Raw genomic sequence first — 24,728 nt, 5'->3', positions numbered from 1 at the left:
AAGGCGGTTGGATTTTGTGACCATCTCGGTTAATGTTTTGGCACCACCTCGCAAAATCATTTTTTTTGTAGTAGTGCCCACATCTAAGAACGGCTTATTACAAGTAAGCAAGCAACTACAGTGGGGAGCCCTTATGTAGCATGCAATCATATATAGGCATATAGCGCACACTTGTCTGAATCGAATCCTGCGGATGCAGATGGTGTCGCCTGCTTGCCGCCTAGCAACGGTCATGCATCAACAGCCAAATTAAAAGAAATGTTTCACCAACTCTTTGTAAGGTTTAGGGCCAAAGACTATAAATTAGCCCTACCACCAACGGCGGAACTAAAGGGGAGTCATGCGCCAAACACCAATGTTTCCTGAATTTTTTTAATCCCACTGGTACACGTAGAATTCCTGGTTCCGCCACTGGTTGTAGATTGTGGGAACAACTCCCACAAAGACCGCATAAATTGCTGATGATCCTTGGCAAAGCTTTGGCGTCGCTCACTTAGCGAGTGATCAAGCCGAAATCGGTGTAGCCCATAAACGTGATCCAAGTCATCTTTGGGTTCCTAAGCATTCATGATCCTAAGAGCCATTGAGTGAAAAGAGAGGCCTCGATCCCATGGCTCGCATGTTCTTCTAACTTGAGCCATACCTGATCCCGCATGAACACCACGCGGGGGTGCCACGGGCCACGCCAATCCGTGGAGAACATAATGTTAAACTGCCAAACGCCGAGTACGGTCATGTCATTGTGACTAGCAGCGAGAGCTAAACCCACCTTCACAATGCAAGGTCACCATCGTTGACCATATTGCAAACCTGGTGATAGTGGAACTCGGGTATCCTCGGTTCCCCCTCACCAGTCGTGGCACGCCTTATCATCATCTTGTCGCCGCCCTTCACCAATTCCAATATATTTGTGAATGCTCTGTTGGTGGTCTCCAACCAAAAATGTCCACACCTGCACGATGCTGGAAGCAAGGGCGGAGCTAAAGGGGGCAGCAGCCCCCCCAGCGTTGCTGAAATTTTCTTAACCCCTCTGTCGTAGCTTACTACCTCCGTTATCTTTTTTTTTAGGCGCAACATGTAGAATTCTTTAATTTTGCTTGCATGCATCAACGCCCCATCAGTTTTCCTCCGCACGCATGCATCACGATTGGCTACACTAACTAAGCATGCGCTGGCCATTTGGTTTCCCTTCGCATGCATGCACGGGGATTGGTTGCGCTAATTAACCATGGCCGTCGGCTGGTTTCTTGAAAAGTACACCCCATGCCCAACATATCCTCAAAAATGAAAAAACGCCGTACGCACAATAAAAGATAATGAAGTATTTGTTTTACGACTAAATTAACTTGAGTACTTGATTATAGTTGCTTTTACTAACTTATCCTAGTATAATCAGCCTGTGTAATGACTTCTTTCTCGCTCAACAAACCTACATTCAGATCTGTTCTTTACAACACTCAATAAAATAATTACAACAAACGTCTGAAAATAGATGAAACATTTAGGACATACACTTGCAACATAACCATTGCAACATATGCAACATTGAGATAAAGCACGTCTGAAACATATGAAATATTTTAAAACAAACTCTTGTAACATACGTGTATAGTGCAACATCCATATGAAACACTGACATACATATAAATCATCTGAAACACTTAAACATGCGGTTTGCAACATGGGAAAGGCTGGGCCGGTCGATTCCGGCCGTCAGGGTCCGAGCTGGCGGCGCGCGAGCACCGCTAGCACCAGCACCAGTGGCGCCAGCACCGGACTTGGCTCCGCTAGGCGGACGGCGCGCGCAACAGGAAGGAGCAGGCGGTGCGTGCGACGGGCGGAGCACCACCAGTACCAGCGGCCTTGGCTCGGCCGAGCGGCCGGCGCGCGCGACGCGACGGGAGGAGCAGGCGACGCGCGCGACAGGAAGGAGCTAGCGGGCGGCGCACGTGCGGCAGCAGCTAGCGTGGAGTGGGCGTGCAGCGTCCCCGCGTCCTATCATTATTATCGCTCTAGAAATCTATCTGGTAGTAGTGCCGGCCACCGCCTACTGCGCTAGGCATGTTGCACCGGACACACACGGACTCTCCCCGGCCCTCCCCCTCTCCGAGCACTACAAGATTTGTATGGATCCGTCTTGCTCTCTCGTAGGTTTATATATAGCATTTGCTCAAAAAAGGTATATATATAGCAGTACATATGCGAAAGATAGGGGATCGGATCCCACTAACAGCAAATAATAAAATTAAAGGCAAGGCTTCTCGATCGGTGCATCTCTCGCGGCAGTTACGCTACGTGTGATTTCCAGCACAGCAGCCGCAGGATGGATCGAGAGGAGGGGAAAGATAAGATCGAGATGGAGACATCAGGAGGAGGAGGTGGATGCCTGTGCGACGACGCAGTCACGGAGATCCTTGTGCGCCTGCCGTCGGAGTCCGTGCTCCGCTGCCGCGCCGTCTGCAAGCGCTGGCGCCGCATCACCACAGACCGGTCCTTCCTGGCCGCCCACTCCGCCCGCCGGCAGCGCGAGATGGTCGTCACCACCCCGTCCCTGACGGTGAGCGCCATCCCTCTTTCCCTCAACGCGGCGGACGCCACGGTACGGCGCGGCGGCTTCCTCTGCGACCCAACCCAGCGTTTCGAGAACGGGACCGCGTCCTGGTCCTCGCTGCTCTACTCTCTTGACGGCCTTCTCGTGTTCCAGCAACGCCCGGGCCTCTACATCGTCTGCAACCCCGTCACCACTGGCGAAGCCACGTTCATGCTTGTGGGTGCAGATGCACCCACGAAAATTTAAAAAACTACTATTAGAATAAAACTTTCACTGCCGTTAGTACAGCTTAAATTTTCACATCTACTGGAGAATTATACCACCCTCTAATCTGCTCTAGCTTCGCCGCTGGTCACCAGGCAGTGCCCGTTGTGAAATACTTTGATGGACGAAACACAGAAGCAACGCAGGTTAGCACGTGCCTTCTCACACCGTGTACATGGCTGCTCACAGTCACAGCTGCCTCCTCGGTTTTAAAAGAAGGTCGAGGCCTCGAGGAAGAGCCCGAAAACTTAGGTGCATTTGGTTGAGGAGCGGATGGTATGGAACCCTTCCATCCTGCTTTCATGAACTTTAGGTGTGTTTGGTTGCTCTATCCTGCTTTCACGGATGCTCTTCCGTTTCAAATTATAAGTTATTTTAACTTTTTTTGTACATCTATTTTACTATGTATCTATATATAATAATATAATATGTTTAGATACATAACAAAATGGATGAACCAAAAAAGTTAAAACGACTTATAATTTGGAACGGATGGAGTACTTAATTTGGTTATGAAACAAGGGAATGGAGCGACTCCTAGTCGAAAATATTGGACTGGGATTCGGAACCAACCAGCTCCCTCATTTTGCCCGAACACGCTCATCCCATTAAGACAGCGTCTTAGTCTCGCTGAGGAGACCCGCATGGCGAGGCAATGCCGTGAGGAACTAACAATGCAGTACCAGGGTAGTTTCTATAGAAATTAAATGAACCTATCACGTACACAAAAGTATGAGGTGGCAACCGATTTAATATGGACAGAGAAGAAAACAGGAAGAAACGCTGAGTCGATGAGCGCACATCGCTGCCGCTCTGCGCTAGGCCCGCAACCGTTATTGCCCCACGCCGGCACTCCCCGTCGGTGCCACAGGGCCACACAATCCTAATGTCCCTCGACCAAGCGCCCGTCGTCGGCTGCACTCGGGTGAGCAGGCTCAGTGTAGAGAGAGAAAGGATTGGCTAGATTTTTCTTTGGACCCACGCAAGTAGAAACTTGCATTGGGTAGGATAGTTTCCTCACCTGATATCCTGGACTACAGGGTTGGGAATGCCCTGATGGGTGGCGGAGCGAGGAACATGACAACAACGTAGCCAACGGCGACGCGAGTGGGGCACACGGCTGGGCGGCGCGAGTGACGCAGCCAACTCATTTCATAGCATATTTTGAAGGGGGGGTTGTAGTTTGATAGCTTGATGTGTGCATGTATCAATAAGGGGAGAATGTTTCCACACAAAGATCAAAAGGGACAAATGAGTTTGAGCGCACATACATTAGGGATAGTGCATCAGTTCAGAGAGTTTGCTTTCGAGACTTTTTTTTTTGCTAGTTATGTTGAGCATTTGCCTCTTCTAGGAGACAAGATGCTTCTCGAACTGTTTTGACTCTTGGTGAGTTGCTCTATTATTACTTGGTTGTTGCTCTGTTGTTTAGCTCGTGGTGTTGAGCCCTTTCTGCCATCTCCGGCAGAACCCTAGTGCGTCCACAGCGGCCCTCCTTCTCCCCTCTCTCTCACCGGAGCTCCGCCATGACCATGAAATCCCCCGCCCTGATCTGGCCTCGCCGCCTCCATCGTTGCCAGGACCCGAAACCAACCTCCCGCAGTCCCCACCGCCTGGCCGGCCTTCCTCCCCCCAAAATCCGTTCTAAGCCCGCCGGAGATGGAGCTTCTTCTTCTTCTTCTTCTTCTTCTTCTTCGACTCTGGTGGGGGCGTGGGTGCGGGTGTCGCGCCAGCGCGGTGGGACGCGGGTGCGGCCGCCGAGGAGGAGCTCGCCGGAGTTATTGTCAGAATCTGCGAGAGAGAGAGAGAGAGAGAGAGAGAGAGAGAGAGAGAGAGAGAGAGAGGTGGAAGACGACTGAGAGAAAGGTGGGACATGGTGGGGCGGGCGTCGCGCGCTGGAGCATGTGTGGCCGTGCAAAGGGGGGAAAACGGCCGGCCTGTATTAAGTCATTACCTAAAGTTTTACATCTTGGTAACAAAAAGGAGGACACATATATATTCATCAATTGTCGCTGCCTCTCAACGTCAACGACAGAAACATGTACATAATGCATGGCTCACTATACAAAAGTGCATCTGCATGGGTGTGTAGGGTAGAACACACTTTACTGGGAAAGAGATGATTCAGAGAGGGATTTCCACCTGGAGATAGATAGCTTGACCATAGCTCGACCACTCTCGACGTCAAGCTATGGCATGCTCGTGGGTCGTGGGCAGCAAATTTTCCTGTGGCCACGGCGAGTCCGATCCACTGCGGCTGCGGCCCAAAATTTGACAGGCCCTGGTGTTTACAGCGGAGCTGAGGAGGGAGGGAGTGTTCTGGAAGGAAGAGGATTTCTTCTCATGCACGAGACGGCTCCACCTCCTCCAGACCTCCACGGCGGGGCCCCGCTGGCAGGTGGGCCCGGTCGGGATGGCGATCGCAGAAATATCACGCGGCTTATGGCGCGCGCCCACGTGGCGGCCGCCTCATCCACGAAAGCCCCGGCGCTGCTATCTCCCGCCCGCCCCCGCGCCACGCATCCGCCCTCACCGCCGCCTGATCCCGTCGCCCCGAGGGATTCCGGCCGTCGGATGCCTCGTGGCGGCCGTTGTTGGTCTGGTCTTTGGCGGCACCCGCCGCGGCAGCCATATATGGCGCGGAGGCGCGCGCGCTCCCCGCTCGAGATTCCGTCCACGCCATTGCGTCGCACTGCCTCCACACGACGAGCACCCACCCACCACGGCCAAGGAACCCAACGGCGCCTGTGAGCTGTGCTTGTGCGCCACAAGACGAAGCTTCGAGATCCAGGCGGGTAGCTAACTAGGTTGCCATGACGTCCACCGTGACGACGCCCAGCCGGCCGCTCGCCGCCGGGAGCCGGCCGCGGCGGTCCGGTCCCGCCGTGCTCTCGCTCAGCAAGGGTAGTAGCAGTCCTCGGCGGCGCCAGGCGCCGTCCACGAGCTGCGCCGCGCTCGCGTCGCCCGAGAAGGAGCGCACGCGCAACAAGCTCCCGCCGCCACCGCCGTCGAGGACCGCCGCCGCGGCGGCGGCTACGGAGCAACAGCAGCAGGAGGAGGAGAAGGCCACGGACTACAACGAGGTCGCGGCCGTGCTGGAGAGCATCTACAAGCTCAGCCCCGCCGTGGAGGTCGAGGAGGAGAAGCGCCACGGCAGCGGCGACGAAGACGACGAAGGCGAGGGCGGCAAGGCCAAGAAGAAGAAGAAGAGGAAAAGCAGAGTGGTGAGTTGCCTCCGCTAGCTGTTCAATCACTCCTCTCGAGCTAGTAGTACATCATCATTGTTACACGCGGCAACGCGCGCGGCTAATCATCGGCATGTGCATGCGCAGGCGGGCCGGAGCACGGTGATCGTGAAGAGCCGGCGGCGGCGGCGCGGGAGGAGGATGGACCTGGGGAAGAGGGTGGAGATGAAGAGCGCCGCCGCTACTAGCAGGGAGCAGCAGCAGGGGGAAGAGGACGACGGAGAGCGCGAGTTCGAGGAGATGCTGCTGCGGGAGCACTCGGTGTCCACGGACATGGGCAGCCTGGACTGGAAGCGCATGAAGATCCCGCCGGTGCTCACCTCGTCGCAGAGCGCGCGCCTCTTCAAGACCATGCAGCCCATGAAGGTACACCAGACCAGATTGCGTTGCCCGACCCATTCATCCACTCATTTTCAATTCTGCAAGTAACAAACGAAACAATTACTGTAATCATGCAATTTCTGTGTTTTCATTCATTCAGGCGATCTTCGAAGTGCAGGAGAGCTTGCGAGAGGAGCTGCAGAGGGACCCCACCGACGCGGAGCTCGCCGAGGCCACCGGCATGACCGTCCACCAGCTCCGCCGCCGCCTCGACGTCGGCCGGGCCGCCAGGAACAAGCTCATCAAGGTAAAAAAAAAAAAATCTTCAACCAGTGCAGCCAGTCAGTGTTGTTCCTTTCTGGACTCTGAAACTGAAACTTGAATTGGCACCTGCACCTGCAGCACAACCTCCGGCTGGTGCCGTACGCCATCAACAAGTACTACCCGGACATGGGCACCGACGAGCGGTTCGACGACCTGTGCCAGGCGGGCGCCAACGGGCTGATCACGGCCATCGACCGGTTCGAGCCCAAGCGCGGGTTCCGCATCTCCACCTACGCGCTCTTCTGGATCCGGCACTCCATCGTGCGCGCCATGACGCTGTCCAGCTTCACCCGCTTCCCGTTCGCCATGGAGTCGGAGCGGCAGGAGATCGGCAAGGCCCGGGAGGAGCTGGCGTTCGAGCTCGGCCGGCCGGCCACGGACGAGGAGGTGCGGCGGAAGGTGGGCATCTCCCCGCAGCGGTACCGCGCCGTGCTGCGGATGACCAGGCCCACCTACTCGCTGCACGCCAGGAACCGCGTCACGCAGGAGGAGCTCATCAACGAGGTCACCGACGATGATGCCATCGGCGTCGACGCCGGCGGCAGGCACAACACGCTGCTCCGCCTCGCCATCGACGACCTCGTGAGTTTGTCATGTCTTCGGTTAATTGTGTCCTTTCTTTGGCTTTGGTCTCTGGTTTGTGATTGTGAACAGCAATATATGCTCACTGAAAAAAACTGCATGCAGCTGGACTCTCTGAAACCCAAGGAGAGCCTTGTGATCAGGCAGCGGTTCGGGCTGGACGGCAGGGGGAAGCGCACGCTCAGCGAGATCGCCGGCAACCTCAGCATCTCGCGGGAGATGGTGCGCAAGTACGAGCTCAAGGCGCTCATGAAGCTCAAGCACCCCACAAGGGTGGAATACCTGCGCAGGTACATGTGAGCCTGAACTTGTTCAGCTGCCGCTGGAGTAAGTAGCATTGGCTACATATATGGAGTAACTAGTAATACAACAAACTGAACAGAGTTACTCTGCTTTGCTTGCTGTATATATGTGTGGCTATACCATCTACTCCTCTTCTATTGTGTACATATACAGGAACTTGTGTGCGTGTGGGAATCCAGATGAGTGAGGTTGTATCGCAGACCTCACATGCATGTAATTCTTGGCATACATACATTATCTATACAACATATGAAAGAAGAGAAAAGCTCCATGCTTGCATCTTTGCATAGATAATGATGATCCATGGTTACAATACAATTCTATTTTATGACTCATGGTTTAGAGTTTAGACAAAGTCCAAGAACATGAAGCTTTTGATTTGTACGTTTAAGCAACTATCTAGTCTCAAGATGATTTCTCACTTTTTAGATTAAGAATAAATAAAGAGTATCCCGGCCTCCTACATTCACACTTGGACCAAACTTCGAACTAAAACATCACAAAACAACTTAGCAATCAGCACAAGGAAACTGAACAACCTAGACTCGACAAAAACAAAAGAAGCTTTAGCTTGCTATCCTTCTTTGATGTCTCCATGCCATCTGTCCAAAGACTTCGATCACCATAACTTCCAATAGTCTGCACTCTTCCTTCAAAGTCTCTCTCTTCCTCTTAAGCTCAGTGCCTGATCTAGTACATCCCTCTCAAATTACTTGCATGAACATCATTTCTACTCAACCACAAAGCCCAGCATATCGCCGCCAAACACACTATTACTTGGTTTCTAACATCTAAGGGGCAAAACGCTTCAACCAAGAACCGTATCCTTAGGTGGTTGAAAATTGAAAATTATGGACAACACATTCCGCAAAAAACTTGTTGTATGACAATTGAAAAAGAGACATCGGAATATTCCCTCCAAGCAATAGAAGCTACATTTAGGCTCTGTTTGGTTGGACTTTTGGCTTTGGCTTTTGGCCCCAAAAGCCAAAAGCTCAACCAAAGGGGCTGTTTTTGGAGGGTGCTTTTTCAGAAGCAGCAGCTTTTCCGTAGTTCATTTTTGAAAGCTGGGTTGACCCTGCTTTTGGCTTTTGGCTTTCTGCTTTTCGAAATTGGTGGAATAAAAAGCTCTTCCATAGTTGTTTCAAGAGAGATAAAGATAAAAGGTATATTTTATACTTGTTTAACCAAACAGCTTTCAGCTTTTCTACAGCTCACAGCCCACAGCAGCTTTTCCACAGCTCACAACCCACAGCAGCTTTTTCCCACAGCCACAGCTTAACCAAACATGGCCTTATTGTCCCCTTTCTATCCCTTTTTCATCGAGTTATCTTTTGCAAGAACTACACCTATCTTTAAATACCAAAGAAAAATCTTTATCTTTAGAGAAAGTTTAGCCTTCTAGAAGAAAGTTTTTCTAGGAATTTGTTCTTTTTTTTTGTCTCCATACAGATATTGTATTGAAAAAAAAACACATTCTATCTTAACTGCCAAATGAAGTCGTCATTATTATCATTTAAAGTGACCGGCAAAACTAAGACAAGACTAAAGGGGTGTTTGGTTCTTTAGTCGCTCCTAAAATTCATGTCACATCGAATGTTTAGATGCTAATAAAGAGCATTAAATATAGATTAATTACAAAACCAATTACATAGATGGAGGCTAATTTGTGAGACGATTTTTTAAGCCTAATTAATCTATCATTAGCACATATTTACTGTAGCACCACGTTGTCAAATCATGACCTATTTAGGCTTGAAAGATTCGTCTCGCAAATTAGTCGCAAGTTGTGTAATTAGTTTCGTAATTAGTCTATATTTAATATTCCATGCATGTGTCTAAACATTCGATGTGACAGGAACCTTAGGATCATCTGTGGAAACCAAACAGGGGCTAAGCCAATGCTTCAACTTTTCCCCAACTAACGCCCTTCTAAAAGAAACATTCAAAGGGGAGCTACTTAGCACACTAGCCACTGTACCACCTTTCTTCTCACAATATTGTATAAAGCTGTGTACTTTAACTTTAAAGGTTCCTGGCCAATCCAAAGGCCTTCTCAAAATCTAATTTAATTTTCACTATTGGATTTGAATCTCCCTTCTTTCTAGAAAAAAGATCTTTAACAGCAATGAGTCCCACCCAAAAGTGAGAACCATTCATCTGTTTTACCACTTGGGATAGGCATTTGTTTTTCAGATATTCCTTTCTCAAAACATCTTGCCCATGACCCTCTTCGTTCTAAGCTTAAAAAGCCACATGGTTAGTTTGTCAAATTAAAATCTGTGCTGCTTGCTTGACCACCGCCACGACGGTGGAGCTTGGAAGTCGGAAATGCCGCCAAGCTCTTAGCCACTGCGTGCCCACGCCTAGTTGCGCCAAGCGGGAGAGGAAAAGGACTCGGTCTCCTGTGCATATAGCGTCGTACAGGAACACGCCGACGTGTAGGAACCAATCGTCTACAAAAACTAAAGCCGATGGCATTGAAGAGAAGTGACATTTTTCCAATGGCATTCAAAAGGTTATAGTAGTGAATGAGCCAAAGAGAGATAATGGTTGGGCTACTAAAGCTCCTCTCACGTGCATACTACCGGACATTTGGCAGCAACAGGCAAATTTCCCTTGCCGGTAAAACAGCTACAAGTATGTTTTGAACACAATGTACAGCTAGCTGGCCAATAATGGTAAGAAAATTTGGTAGGCGATCAAGATAAATCAAGCATTACAGCTTTGAATAAGCATACTACAAGCCCTTTTTTCTTTTTAAAAGAAAAAAACATGGAACATGGTCACGTTCCTCATTCCGGTAACGTCCTTTTGGGAGCATCTACGTTCCTAATTCCGGAACATTTACATTCTCACCTTATAAAATATCACCACAAGTTCTCGTTCCCGTTCCACACTCCTGTTCCGTGGGAACATGGCTGCTGGCTGCTAAGGTCTAGCTTCTTGTACAAAATATACGTAAGGCCTTGTTCAATTAATCCCTAAATCGAGGGATTGGAGGGGGTTGCGGGAGATTTGGACTTTTATCCCCCTCAATTACCTTAGTTTTGGATCAAACAAACAGGCCTTTAAGGAACCACCAATGGCCATGAGCAAAGGAAAATGGAACCCACCAGGCCACGGTTCTTCCTGTACTGTAGGTGTTTGAAATGGTTACCTTTACAAGAGAGAGGTGTAGGTTAATTAAATAGGAAACACACGAAGTTGCACCTAATAAACAGTTTAACTCAAATGGCCACCATAGAGAACGTGCATTATCATACCAAGCTACCAACACAAGCTTGAACAGAAAAAAGATAGCTGATTTCAAAAAAGAAAAGAAAAGAAAAGGATAGCATTTTTTGAGTGACGAAAAAAGATAGCTACAATGAACTGTGTCATGTGTCTTCATCTTCACCATCTTTTGTAGGCGTCCATAAATGAGTGCCATCCTCGAGTGGGTTTTGGGCTGGGTTGTTTGTGATGACATTAGTGTGAAATGCTTCTTCGATGGGCTCTGGCCTATTAGAGCAACTCCAATAGACTCCCTATATCTTTATTAATTGTTAGTAATAGAGATTTTAGTAGAAAAATATTCTCAAACAACTTCTCTAAGTGGTACATATATAGCCATTCTCTATTCTTGATTTCTGGCTAGCCAAAGATAGATAGTGAAAATGGCTCATGTACATAACATATAGAATAGTTGTTGGAGAGTGAAAACATATAGAAAGCGACTTGTATGCAGATGACTCTCCAAATAGTGATTTAGAGAGTGAAATTTAGAAACACTCACTCTTAATTATTTTGGTCATGTGTGTTATTTCTAGATATCTTCTCTTCAATCCCTTTTGAGTTGATAGCATTCTTTCCTGACAATGAAAACTGAAAAAAAAAACTTAGTAGAAGTTTAACAACTAATAAATTCTATTATTAGCGTGCTCTCTCTCTCTCTCTAGACGTTCAGCCTATTTCGCTCGATTTCTTTGTTTTTTTTACGTCTCTCATCTAGATACAACTGTAGTATCTACGCCACACACACCACACTCACTCACACCACAAGTACACAAACAGATCCTACAACTATACCTAGATTCTAAGATCGCGTCCTTTATGAGATCACCAGGTCCATGGATCCGTAGACAACGAGGTGCGTCGCATTCCCTGTATGGTTCCACGCGCGAAAGGCAACAGAGTTATTTGAGAGAGAACCCCGATGAGACACTAGAAAATCACAGCCACTGGGGCTCGATCCCTGACCGGCACGGTCCCAGCCACCGGGCCTCGCCACCCGAGCTACGCTCGGTTCTCGCTCGATTTCTCTGTTGCAATCGCTGTGCTGCCAAAGAATAACTAAGTTCCAAAATAAAAACTATCCGAAAGAAGCCTCTAGAGCACACCTCAATGTCACGTTGTCAGTTGTCAGCCTGAACTGTCCTCCTTGACCTCCTTGTCACGTTGATAGGCCTCCTACTTAAAATAGTCGACAGTGGCACGAGCTCGTCGACGTCACTCCATGGCACCCAACTAACGCGGAAGTTGTTACTAGCATACAACAAAGGGCCTGTTCGCTGGTGGGTGCTGGTGCTGGTTTGGACTGACTGGTGCTGGTTTTTTGTGAGAGGAAAATACTGTTGGCTGGCTGGTTTGGGCTGGCTGAAACCAACAAGCGAACAGGCTGAAAGTAAGTGACTTTTCATCCCTCCTACATGCATCCGCATCCGCAAGCGCAAGCGCAACAAAACACCTTGACAGTCATGCTTATCAGTTATAATATAGTGTTTTTCTCTCACAACAAAACAGCATCAGTCGACTTATAAGCCACGCAAGCGAACACGGCGCATATCATGCAAGATGCAACCGCACGGCGCAAGGCAAGCTAAGCCCGAGCCAAGCGGAAGAAGACCCGAAAAGAATCCCGGACGCGGCTCTCTCCTCTCAGTCCTCATCCATCCCTATCCTGTCGCCACGCCAGGTGAGCTGCGAGTACTAAAATGCTAACAGCCTATCCAGCCAAGCAGCTAGCCAGCCAGCCTGCCTCCTGTTAGGCACAAACGCAAGGCACAGTTCCAAGTTTGAACCAACATAAATACATGCAGATAATCAACCTCAGGTTAGGAATCAAATCAACTTTGATGAATTATGCTCACAAGGGATATAAGCGGCCTGTTCGTTTGGCTGTGGCTTGTCGTAAACGATCGTAAATTTACAGCCGAAATAATATTTTTCTCTCACACAAAACAGCCAGCAGTATTTCTTCACGAACCAGCAACGATACGAACCAGCCAACCGAACAGGCTGAAGATTCATAACTGGTAGGTTATATGCTACTCTACTACATATATAAGCATTGATGATTAATGACCCAATAAATGCAACAATCTGAATCCAAAAGCACCTATTGGGATTGAAATTGAAATTGAAACTGAAGCAACAAGCTGATCCTGCGCATTTCCACACGGGAAAGCGAATGCTGCATAGCAGCCAACAGCTTGTTCAAGACAAGCGTTCAGGCAACGATGAAAATATGCATATAATATGTACATTCCATGCTAGTGTGCTAGATAGGTATCCTACAAATAAAAGGACATGCAACACGGCTCATCATACCCACATCTGACAAGCATGGATGCCATCCAATCATTTCGGATCGCCTTCCCCAAGTCCGCCCAAGTTTTGACGCACCAAAGTAGATAGCTCCACATAATGTGTTAACTTCATCTCAAACATTGACTGGAGATTTTTTAACGAGTCTTTTTATCTTGGAGATATCCGCTTTTGCCTTGGCAATTTCCAACTTGGAGACTTCCGCTTTTACCTTGGAGATTTCCAACTCGTCTTCAGACGCATGCTGATCAATCAACTCGCTGACTCCTGCTCTGAACTTCGTAATCTCAGAATAATGTGTTTCTACTTCCTGATTGATTGAGCATATCAGCAACTCGTTAGACGCACTGAACAATCAACATAAATCTAAATTTAAAAGCAATTCTAAGCATACAACCAGCATACAGGTTGCATTGTTTTTATATTAATTAGCCTCCCAGCAAAAGCTTTACTATCTGGTACCAAGCGTTTTAGACAAGACAAGGCAATTTAGACAAGACCTGCTTGGCTGTTTAAGATCATGTGACTGAAAAGAAATTAATTTGAGTACAATGGACCAAAAAGGAACCTGCATACAGGAGCAACCATCAAACAAATCTCCTGGTGTGTAGATGTTGATAATATGCTTCTGTTCAAATCCAGCACCGCATTGAGGGCACTGGAAATAAAGAACACGATTGGCATGCACAGATAAGTTGAGAATTATCATGGTGTACACAGCTCTGACAGCAATCCAATATAATTCGGAAACTGGAGTAACATGAATGTCGCCTACATAGAAGTATATATGGTACCTTTGCACTTGTGTTACCGCAAGCACCCAGCCATTTCTCCAGGCACGACCTGCAGCTTCATGTATGTAATGGGTAAGTGACAATACAGTGCCAAATTCTCAACAATCATCTATTTCCCAACACAAGATTATATATTTATATCATATATATACTACGAATCAAAATCATGAGAGATGGATATATACGTCAGTTTAGTGACCTGAATCATGACAATCACACAGTTTTGCCCTGGTAATTACATAGTACATATCAAGAATATAAAGCACTACCGGAAACGTCAAATTTGCCGAGTGTTTTTATATTTGCCGAGTGTATTCTCTCGGGCACTCGGCAAACAAGTTCTTTGCCGAGTGCTGCGCTAAAAGCACTCGGCAAAAAAAAATACTCGGTAAAGAGGGGGTTTGCCGAGTGTAAAAAAAACACTCGGCAAAGAGGGGTTTGCCGAGTGTTTTTTTTTACACCTGACAAATCAATAAAATCTTTTTTCTGGGAAAGAAGGAGAAGAAAAAAAATGAAAAAAAAACTTTGCCGAGTGCCCAGATCTAGGACACTCGGCAAAGAAAAAAAAATCTTTTTCTGAGAAAGAAGGAGAAGAAAAAAATAACAAAAAACTTTGCCGAGTGCCTAGATCTAGGACACTTGGCAAAGGAAAAAAAAATCTTTTTCTAGGAAAGAAGGAGAAGAAGAAAAATGAAAAAAAAAACTTTGCCGAGTGCTCAGATCTAGGACACTCGACAAAGGAAAAAAAAATTCTGAGAAAAAAGGAGAAGAACAAAAAAAAGAACAAAAAAACTTTGCCGAGTGTACAAATCTAGGACACTCGGCAAAGAAAAAAAATATTTTTTTCTAGGAAAGAAGGAGAAGAAAAAAATGAAAAGAAAAAACTTTACCGAGTGTCCAGATCTAGGACTCAAGATGGCAACGGGTACCCGAAACCCGAGTACCCGACGGGTTTTACCCGATAAGGAGGCGGGTATGGAAGACATTTTGCACCCGCGGGTACGTTATTGGACGAATTCTTGTACCCATCGGGTATGCGGGTACGGGTGTGGGTGTATACTACCCATACCCGCATACCCGCGGATAAAAAAACCCGCATAAATAATATCCAACCTCTGCGATTTTAGCCCATATAAGCATATAGCCCATATTTGGCCCATATAAGCATATGAGTATATATATTCCAGAACTCCCTCAAACCCTAATCCTCATCCTCACTCCACTCCACCAGCCCATATTTCTGTTTTGCTGCTCTATTGTTGATTTGTTTTGCTGGAAGCTATTATATTTTGGTGTGTGAACTCGGGTATATTATCGGGTAAGAATTACCTGTCGGGTAAGAATTACCCGTCGGGTGCGGGTATGGAATGAATTTTCTACCCGCCTGCGGGTACGGGTAACCCGACGGGTAAGATTTTGATCTGGCGGGTGCGGGTACGGGTGGCCAGTACCCATCGGGTATGTACCCGTTGCCATCTTGATCTAGGACACTCGACAAAGAAAAAAATCATTTTTAACCGGCCCCAGCGGACGCCCCTCCCCCTCCCCCTTCTTGATTTCCCCGCAGGCGGCCCGCCCCCTCCCCTTCTTCCATCGTCGTTGGCCCGCCCCCTCCCCTCCCTTCTTCCCCCGCCGGCCGCCCGCCCCTCCCCCTCCTCTCCCTCTCTCTTCCCCGGATCCGGCGCGGCCGCCCCCCTCCTCTCCCTCTCTTCCCCGGATCCCACGCCCCTCCCCTCCTCCCTCTCCGGCGCGCCCACCTCCTCCTCCCTCTCCGGCGCCCCCTCCTCCTCCCTCTCTCGGATCCGGTGCGGCCCCGCCCTTCTCCCTCTCCGGTGCCCCCCTCCTCCTCCCTCTCCCGGATCCGGCGCTCCCCCCTCCTCCCTCTCCGACGCCCCCCTCCTCCTCCCTCTCCAGGATCTGGTGCGGCCCCACCCTCCTCCCTCTCCGGCGCGGCCCCGCCCTCCCCTCCTCCCTCTCCCGGATCCGGCGGCGCCGCCCCCCTCCCGGCCCTCCCTCTCCAGATCCGACGGCGATGGGCGTGGTGGTGGTGGCGGGCGTGGCTGTTGCGGCGGCGCGGCGTGGTGGTGGTGTGGCGTGGTGGGGCCCTCCCTTCTTCCCCGGCGGGGTGGTGGCGGCGTGGATGGTGGCGGTGCGGCGTGGTGGGGGCCTCCCTTCTTCCCCGGCGTGGTGGCGGCGGCGTGGATGGTGGTGGCGGTGCTAGTGGTGCGGGCGTGGTGTCGGCGTGCCTTTTTTTTGAAAAAAAAAGTTTACCGAGTGTCGTTTGCCGTGTGTAACACTCGGCAAACCCTTTGCCGAGTGTTTTTGGGACTTCGCCGAGTGCCCCTGGCACTCGGCAAATCTCCTATATCCGGTAGTGAGGGGTGGAGCCTGATTATCAGATATGATGCTCCACAACCTTGGTGATCACGAATTTTTCATAATTATCAGTGGCGATGCCATGCAGACATGTCCTATGTACTTGTTTTTGTACTATTATATGAGAAATGTATGTTTCCTATGAAAACTGGAGGGTTCACATATATAGAGGGAAGTATCTCCTCTAAGCAGCTGTGATGCAGAAAGATGAAACTTTACCGTGTATAGTATACGCCCAATCATGAGGATAGACCGCCAATGCATGTAAATCTTTTTTAGTCACCAACATACACATATCATATGTGGCATAAAAACAAAATTAGATATGTAGCCACGCATACTACCACCAAGTTGCGCAGGAAAGGATTGCGAACCTGCATCTGATTTGGGGTTTTGTTGGGACCTTCTTCTTTTTTACGGATACATTCTAATAATGCGATCGCTGAAGAGAAATGTACAGGCGCAGGCGAACCCACTCACCAGATGCGATGTGCGCCGCTGCAGGACCAGGGCGCCGTACACACGCAGCAGGTGGACGTGGGCCTCGTCTCCACCGCCACCACGGTGCTCGCAGAAACCCTAGCTCCGCCGAGCACCTCCTGGCCCGACGATTGTCCCGCCTCCTTGGCTACTTGCACATAGATCTCCATTGTCGGCACGTCCGATCCCTCCTTCGTGGGCGGCGACGGCATGGCAGCGGGGGATTGGGAGACGCTGGTCCTGGACGGCGGCACGAGAGTGGAAAAGAAGGGAAGGGGTCACTGTCCAGTCCAAATGTTGGGTTTCGAATATTTAGGGCTCTAGTTTGGATGTCTGTTTTTGGCCAGGCATTCATATTTATCTACGAGGGCTTAATTCCCCTAAAAATCCATGGGGGCCTAATCAGGGGTCCTACTATTATTGCTCTTAGTCTATACTTTATCTTATGTTCATCACTTGTCAAAAAAAAGTCTGGATAGTTAATAATCTAGCCTATTAAGTATTCTTCTAGGAATAGGCGAAAAAGGACATCATAAACATTAGCACATTAGATAAAAAATTGAGTTTACAAACACCGACCTCTCCTCGAGAGATAACAGCAACTTACCCTCCTACTAAGTTAATTTTTTTTTAAACCCTCTTGAATCAGACTCCGGTCCTTATCGAACAACTTTCGATATTATGGCAATGCAAAGAAAACTTGAGAGTTAGTATTCACAAATTTTGGGGTGTCATGACGGTTTTTAGCCCTTCAATTATTATTAGGAATCATATGCACCATAGAAAAATAAATACTAGAGATTAGAAAGAAGGAAGGTTGTGAACAAAAGTTTATAGTGTTAGAGAGGCAAACCCTTATCGTTAGAGGGAAGTCTTAGGGCATTTAACTATCATAATTTCTATGTGCATTAATTATCCCGTCACCTACGCATTTTGATGTGGTAAGCGATTTAATGAGAAGAGAGAGAGGAGAAAATCATGTATACACGAGAACCAAGACATGAAGACATGTAATATATAGATGAGAGAGAAAGAAGACATGTACAAAAACAGCATTGTTGTTTATCTTGATTAGTTTTTTTTTTTCAAAATCCAATAACATAGAAAAATATCATTATAAGTATTCTTTATAAACATATGAGTGGGTGTTGATAAGCATCTTTTATGGTAATAAACAAAGATGGAGTATGACAAGTTAAAACCAGTCTTAGTGGGAGTTTTATTTGCATTTAATAAGCTGTCACATAAACGCTTTTGATGATATGGCAACGTCTTTAATAGGAGAGAGAAGTGAGTTTCATAGGGATAAAACTCTCTTGACACGATTACCAACTCTCCATTAGTTATGAAATTAAATGTCTATGAATCCACGGAATGAAACTCTTTATTAAGAGTGGGTGTTTAACACATATTTTATTTCATTTTATATGATATAGCAGTCTTGGAAACAACATCATAAATTTCACCATTGAGATTGGCCAAAGAAACAAAACTATAACACAAGTGGAAAAAGAAACAACAAAACTATTACACAAGTGAAAAAAATAACCGGGAGAACACAGTTATAATCACTTATGAAGATCAAACAAAAAATCTTGGAACCGTATTTTACTATTAACAGTGAAACATGGGTGCATTTATAATCCAAAAAATTACCAAACTACGTTTCAAAATAATTGGTAATTTTTACTTATAATGTTCACACTTTGTTAATTTGGACATTTCGTACATCCATGGAATTGAGATTGATCGACGTTTTTATATGCATGGAACTGATGTTGACCGCCGGTATGTGTGAGCCGTAAGCTTCATCTCTTTGGCCCCTTGTTTAGTTCGGCCGATTCGGCGCCGTCAGGATCACTGTAGCTACAATGTAGCTACAGTAGCATTTTGTTTTTATTTGGTACTAATTGTCTAATCGTTGGCTAATTAGGCTCAAAACGTTCGTCTCACAAAGTACAACCAAACTGTGCAATTAGTTTTTGATTTCGTCAACATTTAGTACTCTATACATGTACCGCAAGTTTGATGTGACGGGGAATCTTTTTTTTTTGCATAGTGCCAAATTCTGAAATTTGGGGAACTAAACACCCCCTGGATTTGATGCTGATCCGTTTGAACAAGTGATGACAAACCTAGCAATGACGACGCATCAAGCGCAGGGGCATGCTTGCCAGATGTAACTGCCCACGTCCGCGTGCTTGAACATGCTCGTCTGGCACCACAAAGTGCCAAGCTTGCAATTCCCAACCCCCTCTTGTCAGGGCGGCGGAGACCAGACGCCGCCATGCACGCCGCCACGTACGCAAGCTCCGGTGACTACTGACTAGCGGCCCCCATCTCTGCACCGCACCCACCTGGCCGCCTCCCCTCGAAGCCGCGCCGCATTAACACACCGATCGCGCAACTGCTTCCTAGCTTCGTTCCGGAGCGCCAGCAAAAAAAAAAAAAAAAGCGCCTTTGCCCACCGCGAGATCGATCGATCCGGGATCCGGCGGCCGGCCATGGTGAAGCTGGCGACGGCAAGGGAGGCGCGGCTGTACGGGCCGGCGCTGGCGGCGCGGCGGTGGGAGTACATCAACGCGGGGGTGTACGTGTTCGCGGCGCTGCTCCTGGTCCTAGCGGCGGGCGTCGTCCTCGCGGCGGCGGCGCTGTCCGCGTCCGCTGCCAGGGCGGGACTCGCCGTGGCCGCCGTGGCGCTGGCGGCCGCCGCGGCCGTCAATGCTCACGACCTCGCAGCGCACCTAGCCGGCGTCGACTGCCGCGTGGGGCTGGCGAGGTACGACGCCCAGCTCGGCCTCGTGGAGTTCCTCGTGCCGGCCATGCACGCGGCCGGCTGCGCGCTCGCCGTCGTCGGCCTGGCGCTGCTGGTCTCCCACTCCCAGCACCTGAAGGGGAAGGGCGCGGCAGGGCACGGGAGACGGGAGGCGCACGCGGCGATCATGCTGCTCGTCGCGGCGCTGCTGTGGGTGCTGGGCTCGGTGCTCAACTCCTGCCAGGTGTACGAGCGCGCCGACGGCCGCGCGCAGCTGCTGCAGTCGAGCGTGCAGGTGCCTCAGCTCCTGGGGAGCCTGCTGTTCCTGGTCGCCGCGGCGCTGAACCTCCGCGTCGTATCCGGCACCGGCAGCGGCGGCGATGAGCCGGCGTGGCTGTTCCTGGCGGGGAGCGTGCTGTGGCTGGCGGCGGCGCTGCTCAACGTGCTCAAGGTCATCACCATGCACCAAAGCGACGCGCTGCGGCTGGAGAAGCTCCGCGGTGGGGCGCAGGAGTGGCTCAGCCGCGACCGCGAGGGTCGCGTCCCACTCAACTGGGAGGAGGCCGCCAGGAGGCGGGCGCTGCCCACCGAGCTCCGGTGATCCTCGCTCGCAACAACTTTTTCCGCGCTGTAATGTAAAAGAGGGGCGAATCGAAGGGGTAAATAAATTGTTTGGGCTGCAACCCTTCTGGGCCGTTGTTCGGCTTAATGACGGCCTCAACCCCCGGATTGTTGGGCCCAATAGTTGATGGAGCTTATTGTATTCCATTTTCTATGTCCGAGTTTATTATTATTTACCACACACTACCAGACTACCTCCACCATCTTTGTCTTGGATCCTTTCAAAAAAAAAAAAAAAAACTATCTCTTGGATCACCCATCGGGTGGTCAGTGAAAAGTGAAAACATACGCCTGACAGCGGGGTTGGAGAGTATCAAAACTGCCATGTTATATAAAATAAAATAAAACATCTACTTTCAATAAAAACTTTCGTTCTATGATTTTATAGATATTTAATTTCACTACGTAAATGCCCATGCGTTGTAACGAGAACACATAATACCACGATAACATATGTATGGGCGTGTGTTATACTGTTATCTAAAATAGATACCGGAATCATAATGTTCCAATCAATTTTACATAAGTCTTCACGAAAAATAGATAGTTAAAATATAACTCTAAATTTGAATGCAAAATTGAAACATCAACATCAATTACCGCATCACTTCATGCCTACGATACGCGAAAGATAAGCTTGCACTTCTTTAGGAATCAAGTGCTACGGAAGGATAATCATAACAAGTTTGTATTTCACAATACATGTTTTACAATCTATTCTACAATTAAGAATCTTATCTCTCAATAGTTCAACTAAGAGAACGTACTTTGCACAAATACCAAGCTGCAGTTGGTCACCAATCAAATGATGATCCAGAAGATTTTCTAGTCCAAGATGTGGCGTCTGACTTCTCACAGCTGAAACATGCAGATGGCTGAAGCTATAGTTAGAAGTATCCTGCATATAAGTTGTTTGCTAATTTGTAAAGTTAAAGTACCATTGATATCCACAAAAAATATGTATCGACGTGTGATGCATTACCACTTTTATGGAGTTAGAACATCTCTATATACGACATTCTTTGTGAATATATCCTTTGTCGCTTTCTTATTTTCATTCCCTTTCTCTTTCCCCTTGTCCACGTCCTTCTTAGCAGCCGGCACAGCTAGGATCCTAATGTTCGATCTTGTCGTAGCTCTTGATAGCGCCACATACAATTGGCCGTGCAAGAACACTGATTCCGACAAGTATACCCCGATGTTAAGGATAGTCTACCCCTACGACTTGTTAACGGTCATCGCGAAGCTGAGCCGTATAGGGAACCGTTTTCGCTTAAATTGGAAAGGGAACATCTCATCGTCCGACGGGCATAAGGGTATACGAGGCAGAAAAACCCGTTTTCCAGCGTGCTGTCCCAACACAATTTCTGTGTCTATGGTATTATTTTGAAACCCCCGTATGATGAGTTTGGTACCATTACAAAGTCCGTTCGCAGGGTCAATGTTCCTAAGCAATATGACCGGACAACCAATCTTCAGCTTCAACACATGTGGAGGTAGACCATTAGGTGTCAAAGTGTTAAGGAATTCCTCAGGGTAGTAGTTGTGCGGATTATCCACCACAAAGTCAAAACTATGGTACACCATCTCTTTCCCGTGGAAACGACCTATCATCTTCATATTAATCATATCAACCCAGTCGTTCCACGTAAATAAGATCGCTCAAGGGGTGATATAATCTTTGCTTGACATATTCGCATTGAGGTTAGGGAATTGTTTATACCAAAATTTGGAAGAAGATGTTGCAGAGACTCGAAAGCTCCCAAGATCATGTCACCAAGGAATCAATTACGTGTAGATCGGGACCAACTGATTCAGATGCAGAAAATGGAATCGGCTTTCCACAGATAGCGCCAACGGATAACAACAAAGGCTACGTTCGGCGCCAGGACAAAGCATGCCGGACTCTATAAAAAGGGAAAGATTAGAGTCCAAGTTATCTTAAATTAGGAATGTTTTCTCTAGAGTCAAAAATTGTAATAAGTTGTGCTTAGACATGAGTCATGCACAGGACCCAGGTATAAATACCAAACCCCGGCTATTGTAAATGAATCAATCAATCCAAATACAAGTCAATTACTTTTTTCGGCTCCGACCACCCCTTAGGAGTAGGAGTAGAGTAGATCTCGACGAGTTCTTCAGCGAGTATGGCTGCATCGATCCGGTCGACCTCCACTACTTGTCTATAAGTATCGTCATGGTTTATACCTCTGTTCGTATGGCTGCATCGATCCGGACGACCCCCACTGCGGCTCTGGTATAAGCTAGTTATCGACTCTTGTTTAATTCAAGTATGGCATGTGTGATTCTGTCTCACACCCCACTGCTTAAATTAGATCAAGGTCAAGTTATCGGCTCTACCTTAGAATGACAGTCTTTGGTAGATTCATTAAGTTACCGATATTGCTTATTGCTTTCATTATTTATCTAATTACAGCAATATCACTATGTAAACGATGAGTTATGTCTTATCGGTTGTTTTACATCAATCTTGATCGTGCATAATGTGCGGTTAAGGCATGTTGCATCTTAGTAGATCTATTGGCTAGAGAGAACCGTTCCACGGCCCATTATCACGGTCTGTGTGATTCTGCCTCACACCCCACTGTTAGCACCATAGAGTGGGGATCGATATTTAGTAGATCTATTCCTGGTAAAGCATGACTTTAACTGTGCATTATGACCTTAACTGTGCGTTATGCCTGAATCGGCTGTTTTAGCCGATATCGAGCGCTTTCACGAACAGTTCGCATCACGAGACCGTTGAAGTAAAGATAGGTTGAAAGATATGTTAGCCCCATGATCTTATTATTATATTACGGCCTGCATGATTCTACCTCATACCCCACTGATATTAGTAATGAGTTAGGGTCGTCGAGTCTATTGTTATTTCTACGACCTGCATGATTCTGCCTCATGCCCCACTGGTCATGATGATAAATGAGATCTAACATGTTCATTAGATTTATCTTTATTAAATGGTTAAGTGGTGTTGAATTGTTTCTTTATATAAAAAGGGGTTCGGTTAATTATAATCATTGGCTCAGCACAAACCGATCATTGTTGACATCTTATTACCATTGATTAATATATGTTTGATTAATGATATTTATCCTGAATGATAACCGATTCTTCTTATACGACCTCATGAGCTCTAATTGATTTATTCTCATGAATATACTGGAATCGACTATTTAGTCGATCTTCTTTCATATCGGCTCTCATAGCCGCACATTCGGGACTGTCTGGCAACACCGGCAAGTTCCGCTCTTAATTACTGATGAACTTTCTCTCATTATCAATTGCAGGGTCAAATTGACTGGCACGTCTCGGGAGGATCGCGTAGGATCAACCTCCCCTACGCTGAAGCTAGGCGGATCTGCTCCATCGAGCGAACCCTTCCGGCTTGCTGCGTGTGTCCTCAGCACTAGGCAAAAATTCTGTGTTGACACACATTTCTGGCACGCCCAGTGGAACACCCCAATCGTCATGGCAGTTCACAACAATGACGACATGCTTATGCTACATTATAAAGATCTACCTGATGGGGATAAGGGTATCATCAGCAAAGCTATAGAAGAGTTTTAGAACAAATGATTGTTGTCCTACACCAAAACACGTGACAACACAATTGTTCAGAAATTTCTACTACCAAGAGTTCTGTTATATGGGCAGACGGACACAAATGAAGCTGAAGACAGATGTTTCTTTAAAGAGATTGTGGACAAATCTATTCATGATGCCATGTCGAGCCATAACAAAGCTTTCATGGACGTATTCCATAACGCCTTGAGGCGACTCATGGATTTCCAGTTGGTCAAGATGGACCGGCTTATTACAACATTACAGATCCGTCGACCCAAGGTACCAATCAAGTCGGTACCAGTGAAAGGTCCTAATGGCTAGAGGGGGGTGAATAGCCTAATAAAATTTCTACAACAACACTTAACAAAATGGTTAGACAATTATGAGGCGAAGCAAGTGTTGCGCTAGCCTACTCAAAATGCAAGCCACCTACCACAATTCTAGTTTAGATAGTATCTATTCACACAATAGCTATGACACTACCCTATGTTAGTGTGCTCTCAAAAGCTAACTAAAGAGCCACACCAACCAAGCAAGCAAGCCCTCACAACTAGCTACACTAAAGAGCTTGTCAACTAGTTTGCGGTAAAGTAAAGAGAGTGATCAAGAAGGTTATACCGCCATGTAGATGAAGAACCAATCAATCACAAAGATGAATAACAATGAAGACCAATCACCTCGGAATCAATGATGAACACAATGATTTTTACCAAGGTTCACTTGCTTACCAGCAAGCTAGTCCTCGTTGTGGTGATTCACTCACTTGGAGGTTCACATGCTAATTGGCATCACACGCCAAACCCTCAATAGGGTGCCGCACAACCAACACAAGATGAGGATCACACAAGCCACGAGCAATTCACTAGAGTACCTTTTGGCGCTCCACCGGGGAAAGGTCAAGAACCCCTCACAATCACCATGATCGGAGCCAGAGACAA

At 47.7% G+C, this 24,728-nt stretch overlaps 4 protein-coding genes across 6 annotated transcripts; 3 read left to right on the top strand and 1 right to left on the bottom strand.

The window, feature by feature from the left end:
* Window positions 1-2,323: 2,323 nt before the first annotated feature.
* LOC136511376 (putative F-box/kelch-repeat protein At3g17570) lies at window positions 2,324-2,797 on the top strand. Its single transcript, XM_066505455.1, has one exon. It carries the CDS (start codon window positions 2,324-2,326, stop codon window positions 2,795-2,797), a length of 474 nt encoding a protein of 157 aa, XP_066361552.1.
* Window positions 2,798-5,470: 2,673 nt separating this feature from the next.
* LOC136511738 (RNA polymerase sigma factor sigE, chloroplastic/mitochondrial-like) lies at window positions 5,471-7,887 on the top strand. Its single transcript, XM_066505778.1, has 5 exons — window positions 5,471-6,039; window positions 6,148-6,426; window positions 6,542-6,688; window positions 6,784-7,287; window positions 7,393-7,887. The coding sequence occupies exons 1-5, from the start codon at window positions 5,629-5,631 to the stop codon at window positions 7,585-7,587; spliced, it is 1,536 nt and encodes a 511-aa protein (XP_066361875.1). The 5' UTR covers window positions 5,471-5,628; the 3' UTR covers window positions 7,588-7,887.
* Window positions 7,888-12,997: 5,110 nt separating this feature from the next.
* On the bottom strand, window positions 12,998-17,108 carry LOC136511466 (uncharacterized). 3 transcript variants are annotated; one of them, XM_066505528.1, is made up of 4 exons: window positions 16,830-17,108; window positions 13,974-14,028; window positions 13,748-13,837; window positions 12,998-13,489 (listed from the first exon to the last, which is right to left on the bottom strand). In XM_066505528.1, the coding sequence occupies exons 1-4, from the start codon at window positions 17,039-17,041 to the stop codon at window positions 13,295-13,297; spliced, it is 552 nt and encodes a 183-aa protein (XP_066361625.1). In that variant the 5' UTR covers window positions 17,042-17,108; the 3' UTR covers window positions 12,998-13,294. The 3 variants fall into 3 exon arrangements, with proteins under 3 accessions (XP_066361625.1, XP_066361626.1, XP_066361627.1); XM_066505529.1 differs by having other exon boundaries at window positions 13,974-14,022; XM_066505530.1 differs by lacking the exon at window positions 13,748-13,837.
* Window positions 17,109-19,284: 2,176 nt separating this feature from the next.
* Window positions 19,285-20,366, top strand: LOC136509959 (uncharacterized). Its single transcript, XM_066504538.1, has one exon. It carries the CDS (start codon window positions 19,334-19,336, stop codon window positions 20,183-20,185), a length of 852 nt encoding a protein of 283 aa, XP_066360635.1. The 5' UTR covers window positions 19,285-19,333; the 3' UTR covers window positions 20,186-20,366.
* The last annotated feature ends 4,362 nt before the right edge of the window (window positions 20,367-24,728 follow it).

The sequence above is a fragment of the Miscanthus floridulus genome, chromosome 16 (assembly GCF_019320115.1).
Source record: "Miscanthus floridulus cultivar M001 chromosome 16, ASM1932011v1, whole genome shotgun sequence".
Taxonomy (NCBI): Eukaryota; Viridiplantae; Streptophyta; class Magnoliopsida; order Poales; family Poaceae; genus Miscanthus; species Miscanthus floridulus.
The sequence above is the reverse complement of the archived record's forward strand: the minus strand, read 5'-3'. Positions and strand labels throughout refer to the sequence as shown.

Bases quoted from the DNA above. Each gene is read 5' to 3' on its own strand.
- LOC136511376 (XM_066505455.1), top strand. From the start codon at position 2,324: ATGGATCGAGAGGAGGGGAAAGATAAGATCGAGATGGAGACATCAGGA.
- LOC136511466 (XM_066505528.1), bottom strand. From the start codon at position 17,041: ATGCCGTCGCCGCCCACGAAGGAGGGATCGGACGTGCCGACAATGGAG. The intron at 13,838-13,973 runs GTACCATATATA...CTTTATTTCCAG, and splicing joins GCGGTAACACAAGTGCAAAG to TGCCCTCAATGCGGTGCTGG. The intron at 13,490-13,747 runs GTTCCTTTTTGG...TCAATCAATCAG, and splicing joins ATGGTTGCTCCTGTATGCAG to GAAGTAGAAACACATTATTC.
- LOC136509959 (XM_066504538.1), top strand. From the start codon at position 19,334: ATGGTGAAGCTGGCGACGGCAAGGGAGGCGCGGCTGTACGGGCCGGCG.
- LOC136511738 (XM_066505778.1), top strand. From the start codon at position 5,629: ATGACGTCCACCGTGACGACGCCCAGCCGGCCGCTCGCCGCCGGGAGC. The intron at 6,040-6,147 runs GTGAGTTGCCTC...GTGCATGCGCAG, and splicing joins AGAAGAGGAAAAGCAGAGTG to GCGGGCCGGAGCACGGTGAT. The intron at 6,427-6,541 runs GTACACCAGACC...TCATTCATTCAG, and splicing joins AGACCATGCAGCCCATGAAG to GCGATCTTCGAAGTGCAGGA.